This window comes from Alnus glutinosa, chromosome 13 (assembly GCF_958979055.1).
Source record: "Alnus glutinosa chromosome 13, dhAlnGlut1.1, whole genome shotgun sequence".
Lineage (NCBI taxonomy): Eukaryota > Viridiplantae > Streptophyta > Magnoliopsida > Fagales > Betulaceae > Alnus > Alnus glutinosa.
The window spans coordinates 5,131,389-5,138,998 of NC_084898.1; the positions used below are offsets into that span (position 1 = coordinate 5,131,389).

Sequence of the window (7,610 nt, forward strand, 5' to 3'; positions counted from 1 at the left end):
GCATTTGGATCATGAGCTAACATATATCATACATAAATTATACATGCATAGACATTATCATGCGTGGACGGATGTGGTTTGCATTATTCAAAGATGCATTTATTATGAGTGAGTGACAATGTAATGATTTGACCATTTGCCTTTCAGAAATATTTTATTGAAATCAAATGTCTAAGTTAATCAAATCAAACTGTCATTATGATCTACTAAATCTGATAATTCCAAACTTTCTTCAGTGCTGGCGGGGAGAGAACTGGCTGCTTGAACCTTGAAGAGTGAAAGAACAGCCAGTCCACTCATCTGTCATTCAACAACTGATTCCGGTTGAATAATATATCTGTTCTTTTCTTTGATAGAGTTATTCGTCTAATTAGAGAAACCATCAAATACAAATAAGATTCTGCATAAGATGAAAACTACTAGACTATAGGAAACACAAATTCAGATAAAACAGTAAGGGAGAGAAAAAAAGAAAGAATTGATTTTAAACATCAAATCACCAATTTACTCAGTTTACTTCTCAACATGATAAGGTCGTCGCATCCAGAGACCTTTATCTTCTTCCAGGCTAAACCTGGCTACTTCCAGTCAAGGCAAAAACAGGATACACCTCTATGGAAGTTACACTCCTCGATGAACAACTGCCCATCCCGGTTTAGAAAGGAAGAAGCCAAAGTAAAAATACAACCGTCAATGAAGGATCATAACCAAGGTCATCACATAAGGGAATTGGGAGACAACAGAGCCATTAGGGCACCGACCTTTCCTACATTGTGGAAGTATAGAGTTTTAGTTCTCAACAGTGGCAGTTGTAATTCTTATTGGTCGTTGTCTTTCCTGCTCGGCATTTCGTCTCCAAAAAGCCCTCCTCCACCAAACTTCAAAACCTCTTTGTATGTTTGGACAATCTTCGCCAGAGTTTAAGAAACGATTAAACCAAGCTAGCAAAATTTCCTGCTGTGAAGCTAGAGGCAGAGTGAGAATTGTGTTACTAAGACCATCTTCAATTAGGTGACGATCAAGGCCTTTTGATGCCCTTCTCATCCACCCAAAATCATCATAGAATGGCTCTAGCCATGTCCGTAATAGCAAGCACCTCACATCCTTGGAAGCCAATAGCTGCCCCTTCCCAATCCCAACAAATAGCCGTGCCGTAACTCTGCTAACCTCAAACCTATGAACTGCAGCCACTTTAGAATGTGCACTGGACAATTCAGATTGAGATGCCCATGTTTTCAAAAAATCTTCAGCAATCTGCCTATCTATCAGAATATCCAAAATCCAATGCAAATTATCCGCTTGCCGCGCAATCTGACCCACATCCTGTAAGTCCGACCCTGCTACCCGCAAAAAATGGTGGCAAAGCAATTGCAAACACCCATCACAAGCCGAGTACAACGACTCCTTCCGGAGATCACTCTGCGCCGAGTTCTCACGAAGCATCTTCGACACCAATCCCTTCATTTCCCGCCTCGCTTTCTCATCTTTACCTTCAAGAACTACATGCAAAAGTTTAAGCAGCACTCCTTCATTGTCATTGCCATCCTCAGTTCCATTAGTAACCTCAATCGAAACCCTTTTCAAAACTTCCCCAGCTCCAACACCTTCAAGACGGAGCTCAGACAACAATGAAGCCACCTTCTCTTCCTCATCCTCAGCCCAAGGAGCAGCTTCTAAGTACTCCAAACAAGATAACACCCCAGCATCAAACCCAATCGCTGCTGATACCTAAACAATAACACAAACACAAACCATTTCAATACCTTCACAACCCCAATAGTCCCTCAATCAAAATTTGGTTCCCAAATTACAGATTTGAATCTTTTTTCATTCACTACCTGTCCAAAATAGAAAAACCCATCTAAAATTATAAGCTCAAAGGTTATAGCTTTCTCAACTCCAAAAAGCAGCAATTCTTACAACCCACGAAGTTTTAACATCTCTGTGACTGTCTATTCCTACAGTTTCTCAGCAATCAAAAAGAGCACAAAAATAGAAAGAAAAAAAAAACATAGATTAAGCACAAAGCTAATAGCTTTCTCAACTCCCCAAAGCAGCAACTCCTAAAACCCTTTTTTTTTTTTATCACATCCGTATATTCCAACAGTTTCCCAGCAATGAAAGAGAGCATAAGAGTAAATTTTCTTAATACACCCGTCTATTCCCACAGCTTCCCAGAAATCAAACAGAGCATAAACCATTCAAAACAAGAAGAAGAAGAAAAAAAGTTACCTTTAAGACGCCAAGAACTCTGGGAACATCCTCTTTCATGAGCCTCTTCCTCAGATCCTTACAATACATCAACCTCAACGTATCGATGTACACCTCCACGTCGTCGCAGTCCGCAATCTCCACTATATACGGCGACCCCGTTGCTCTCTGCGTCTTCGTCCACCGCTCAGACAACTTGACCGAGAAGAACCTGCTGTGCGCCACGAGAATTTGACGGTGGAGATTCACTGACACACTGAGACCCTCTTTGGAGCTCAGTGTGAGCTTGATGTCGCTCGAGGTCGGGTCGTTGAACTGGTTTCCGGGGCTCCGACTCAATAGGATCTCGGAGATTCGCTGCATTGTGAGGGCTTGACCGTCCGGGGGTGGCTTGGGGACCAATACGGCGCCGTTTTGGGGTGCGATCTGGCCTCTGGGTTGGTGGATTTCGGGCTCGCTGGCCATCATTTCGAAAAGGGTCGGGCTGGATCGGGTCGCTTTTTCGGGTGGGGGTGGCGGCGACATCGGGTTCAACAGCCCGGCGGTGAGGGCCGAGTTGAACTTGGTGAAGCTCGACGGGAACGAATCGTGACCGTTGATCATCGTGGTCGAAGTGGGCGTAAAGTCCATGACCGGCGATTGACTGCCCGGAGAGAATCGGATCCTGAAGCTTGACGGCGAAGTGGACGGCGACGAGTTACTGGGTTCCGTGTTCCGGCTCTGGGTACCTCGGGTATGTGGAGGAGACGGCGGAGGAGGTGGAGGTGGAGGGGTCTTTGAAGCTGGGCAGCACCAGGGATGGTGGTCGGGCGAGACAATGGCCGGCGGGTCGGGTTTCCTGGTCTGGTGATATCCGGGAGAGTCTGTGGCGGTTGCGGCGGAGGAGGAGATGGTGGTTTCTCGGTACTTGCGTCGTTTGGGCTTGGTGGGTTGGTGGGTTTGGGATTTGAGCTGAGTACTCGCTATCGCTGCTGTGGTTTTAGTTGTTGCTGTTGCTGCCATGAAATGTAGGCGTTATTTCTTTAGGCGTTGTTGTCCTCTTGTCCTCTTGTTTATGGAGTGCTGCTACGAGTCACGATTACGAGAAATTTTAGAATTCACTCTGGTGTTTTTGGATAATATTTTTCTTTAGTTTATATTTTGGGGAAGAAAATGAAGCAGAGTTTTTGGAATCATTTGCGTAATATTTTCCTCTAGTTTAATAAATTTTGGGGAAGAAAATGAAGAAGAGTTTTGGAATCATTTGGGTAATATATTTTCTCTTTGTTTATGGCATTGGCATCAGACAGGGAAAAGAATTAAAAATGGCGGTGGAATCGAGACGGGGTTTGTTGGATTGAAAAGAAAAAGACACAAGAACAGCAAACAGGGACTGAGGAAAGCATTCAATGTGAGAGATGACTCCTAAATATCTGCTTTGCTTTGTGTTGATGAGGGCTGTGGCCGTGTGGTTTGGCTTTTGCTTTGGTCACTTTGGCTGGGTGAGTCTCTGGAATTGTCTTATTATAAGAAAAAGGAAGGAAGTGAATCACGATGGATGGAGATCACGAGCAATTTTAAGACGGTAAATACGAGAGAGTTCTTATGAGACCTATTTATTCTAACAAGTTTCACCCGTTTCGAACCGCTTTTACCTACGTGTTAAGACAGTAACTTGAACCAAAAAATTACCGAAAATCTCGATCCATAAAAGATAGAGATGGGACATGAGTGATCCAGCAGGCATAGACCCACAAGGGAACAGTGCATGTTTGTTTGGTTTCTCTGTTTTGGGACATGAGTGGGGATTGTGCTATGTTTGTGTTTGTATATATTCAACTTTGGATCTTTTTAGGCATGTGAGTAGGAGCTAGGCACTCTTGGTTTATCAAATGGGGTGGTTTGAATCGGTTAAAATATGGGATTATTTGTCATCATTCAAATCTATTAATCTAATGTAAATTGAGACATATTGTTTGTCATGCTCTTTGACAGTCATCGGCAGCCTAGGTCAATGGAGTCTATTGATTGGACTTGTTTGTAAATTATAATTGTTCCTTTGTCAAGAGCATAATATATGATTGATTGAAGTTGTTAACGTTAATTAGTGGGTGCCAAAAACTCAAACACTCGAACTCACATGTGCTGCTATTACTCATCACCACTGGATTACCCATGTTACACGCAAGTGTTCATTCTATTCCCACTTATTGCATAAGGAGCAGGTTTGGTGACATGAACACATGATCTTGGAGTATTCCTGGCAGTTTTTTAACCAAATTTTTAAATATCGGAAAAAAATTACTTGTTATTTTCTTATAAAAAAACACTCCACAGCAGGTTCCCTTCATTTTTTTTCTATATCATTAAAATATTATTTTTTTAATTTTTACTTTAATTAAAAGTAGGAAAAATAAGATAAAGTAGTAAAGAGATATTATATTTTTTACCTTTACTTTAATTAAAAGTAGAAAAGAGAAATAAAGTAAGAGAGAAATAATATATTTTGTGAATAAACAATTGAATGGGAAGTGAAAATTTTAGGGAAGCTGCTGTGGAAGAGTTTTTGTAACTTTATTGAAATTTTTTCTAAAACTTAGGGAACAAATCCCCTTTAGGAAAGCTGCTATGAATGCTCTTACAGTTTTGCTATTAGGATGGTTAACAATTCAGTTAGTAAATATAAGAAAATTTTTATAAAGTCTATCTGTAACAACTCAGGAAAAAGTGCTAGTCACATTGCGTTATCACTCCAAAATGACTAATCAATTTGGAGCTTTTTCCTAAAAGCTCTTATAAAGCCTAGTTTCACGTAGTAACTAAGCAATGTGGGACTTAGCACCCATGAGTATTTTTATAAATCATTCATTCTATGTGAGCTATTTATTTCTTCATAATATGGGACTAGTGACACAGCAGAAATTAAAACAAACAAAAAATTAAAGAGATAAACATTTTGCTAACCTAGAGTCTCACCAAACTAGCAATAGGGAAGAAGAAACCAGCATCTCACCGGTTTTGGCAGCTTCTCACCACCAAAAGATAAAGAAGGAGTCACACCTCATAGAAACAAACATAATTTTCATTCATCATAATCTGTCTTATTACAAGAGAACATTAGGCTTAAATAGACACTCCAACCCTAACCCTAATGCGACCAACTTTTGGCCAAAGGCCAAGCCCACTTTTAAAATGACAAATAACTTAAATTTAAATGACTAACTGTGGGCCAATCTCATTATTGAATTACAAACAAAAACTAATAATTTAATTAAACTACATGACATATTTATTCTTGTCTCGTCCTGCATCAACTAGGATGTTATACTATTTGTTCGATTAGGTTTCGAACAAGCTGTCTACTTATTCAGACAAATTTTAATCCTATAAAGACTCTTTCGTAAGCAATCTGAACAACAAATTGCTGAAAAGTCCAAATCCTGTGATATCATGGTGCTTGCTTACAATGTCTAACGAACAATTTATCGGTTAGCATAAAACAAAACATAGTGAAAAATTATTCATTACCTCTAGAATATCATGATCTTACTAAGAGCGCATTTGACTTGGCGTGTTTCTAAATAAGTGTTTTGTTTGGAGTTGCGTTTAAAAAAAAAAAATAGTCTAAATAGATGGTAAATTCACGTTTCTAGGCATAATTTTTTCAGACCGTATATTTGATCAAATGCTTAACTTTGTTTTTAAAAATTATATATATATATATATATATATTTTCTTCAGATTGCATGTTTTGAAACCGTTATACCAAACCAACACCGGCATAATTATATATTATGTGTTTTACTGTAAGGTTCACATGCAACCCAGTTGACCATCTTTATGACAGAACACATCTAAAGAAACAACTTAAGAAGAATTGTTATGACCTGGTAATCATTATGTTTGATTCATGTGGTTGGCTGCTGACAGGATCTCCCCATGATGGGCACCCTTCTACGTGGGACTATGCTTCAAATGGAATCGAGGTATTCTTTGTGTCTAAGCCATGAGTAAATTGTGTTCAGACTCCTGCTAAAAGCATAATAGGATCCTTTTGAAAAAGAAATCGTACAATGGTTTAGGTTTAATTTTATAGTATTTAACGGTGTATAAATTATTTATATTGTCACGTCATTTAAAACTTAACATGACGTGAATACCACGTGCATTGTTAAATGTCGTAAAATTTAATCTAGTTCTTATTCATTATACTTTAAACGGAGAGAATCATGTTCCACGAAAGGGTATAAGTAAAGTGAAAGTAAGGGCACCCAACTTAAATCAATTTGTTGGACTTAATGAGCATGATTGGAGGAAGACAAAGTGGATGTTAGACTAAACTCTTTTTCATTACAGGCTGTGATGTTTTGCTTCCTTTGCACTTTATTTTGATACCTTGGAAATTTTGGGTATCATGTTCTCTCTCTCTCTCTCTCTCTCTCTCTCTCCTATGTCCCTTTCTTATTATGGGTTTAATTTAGAAAAAGCATATGAAGGATGGTAGGTCATAAAATGGCCATCATGTGGCTTATCTAATGAGATCCTATCATCTATATGCATTATCTTGCCCTTTATAGCATTTTAGGCAATGATGGTTATTATTTTTATTTTATTTTATTTTATTTTAGCTAATAATTTTTCAATACAAATTCCAACTGATTATCTATTTTACTCTCTACTTTCTTTAAATATTATTTTTCAATGTATTTTTTATGGATTAGGATAATCTACAATTACCTGCCCGAATTTGAGAGAATTCGAGCAAGTGATTGTGAGATACCACTTATGAGACCCACCTGACCAACTAAAAATTGTGTCGTCCAACCACTTATCCGGTCAGGTGGATCCCATAAGTGGTCTCTTAGACTCTCACAATTACCTTTCCGAATTCTCTCTAATTCGGTCAAATAATAGTAGATGATTCTAATCTATTTTTTTATTGTGAAAGTTGAAGGAGAGGGAGAGAGAGAGAGAAAAGGAAAGAGTGAAGATAAAAGAATAGAAAATTAAATAAAATTAAATAATGCTATTTTGAAGATATATATCAAAATAGATGGAGATGCTCTATTTTGAAGCATCTATTAGAGAGATAAAGTGACTCATAATAGAATATAGCTATTATGAGCCATATGAAAGATCTAATGGAAATGCTCTTACCATATAATTTATAAGGGCTTGTTTGCTTACCTTCCTCTTTCTTTCTTTTTTCTTTTTTTTCTTTCTATTCAAAAAATTTCAAATATTAACAAGCAACTTTTTTCACAAAAAGAACTTAAAACTACTTTCATATGTATATGATCACATCAAATATAGCACATATTACATATTTACAAGAAACATAGGATCACATCCGCCGAAATCAATACCAAGGTATCTTAGAAGGACCAGATCCCCTACAATCTCCTATTCGAAGTGTAAAG

The 7,610-nt window shown here is 38.2% G+C and overlaps 1 protein-coding gene across 1 annotated transcript; it reads right to left on the minus strand.

The window, feature by feature from the left end:
• Nucleotides 1–458: 458 nt before the first annotated feature.
• LOC133854573 (BTB/POZ domain-containing protein At1g63850) lies at nucleotides 459–3,691 on the minus strand. The gene is made up of 2 exons (XM_062290811.1): nucleotides 2,233–3,691; nucleotides 459–1,728 (listed from the first exon to the last, which is right to left on the minus strand). The coding sequence occupies exons 1-2, from the start codon at nucleotides 3,211–3,213 to the stop codon at nucleotides 790–792; spliced, it is 1,920 nt and encodes a 639-aa protein (XP_062146795.1). The 5' UTR covers nucleotides 3,214–3,691; the 3' UTR covers nucleotides 459–789.
• Between the last annotated feature and the right edge of the window lie 3,919 nt (nucleotides 3,692–7,610).

Coding starts and splice junctions, on each gene's coding strand:
- LOC133854573 (XM_062290811.1), bottom strand. CDS start 3,213: ATGGCAGCAACAGCAACAACTAAAACCACAGCAGCGATAGCGAGTACT. Junction 1,729..2,232: donor GAGTTCTTGGCGTCTTAAAG/GTAACTTTTTTT, acceptor GTTATTGTTTAG/GTATCAGCAGCGATTGGGTT.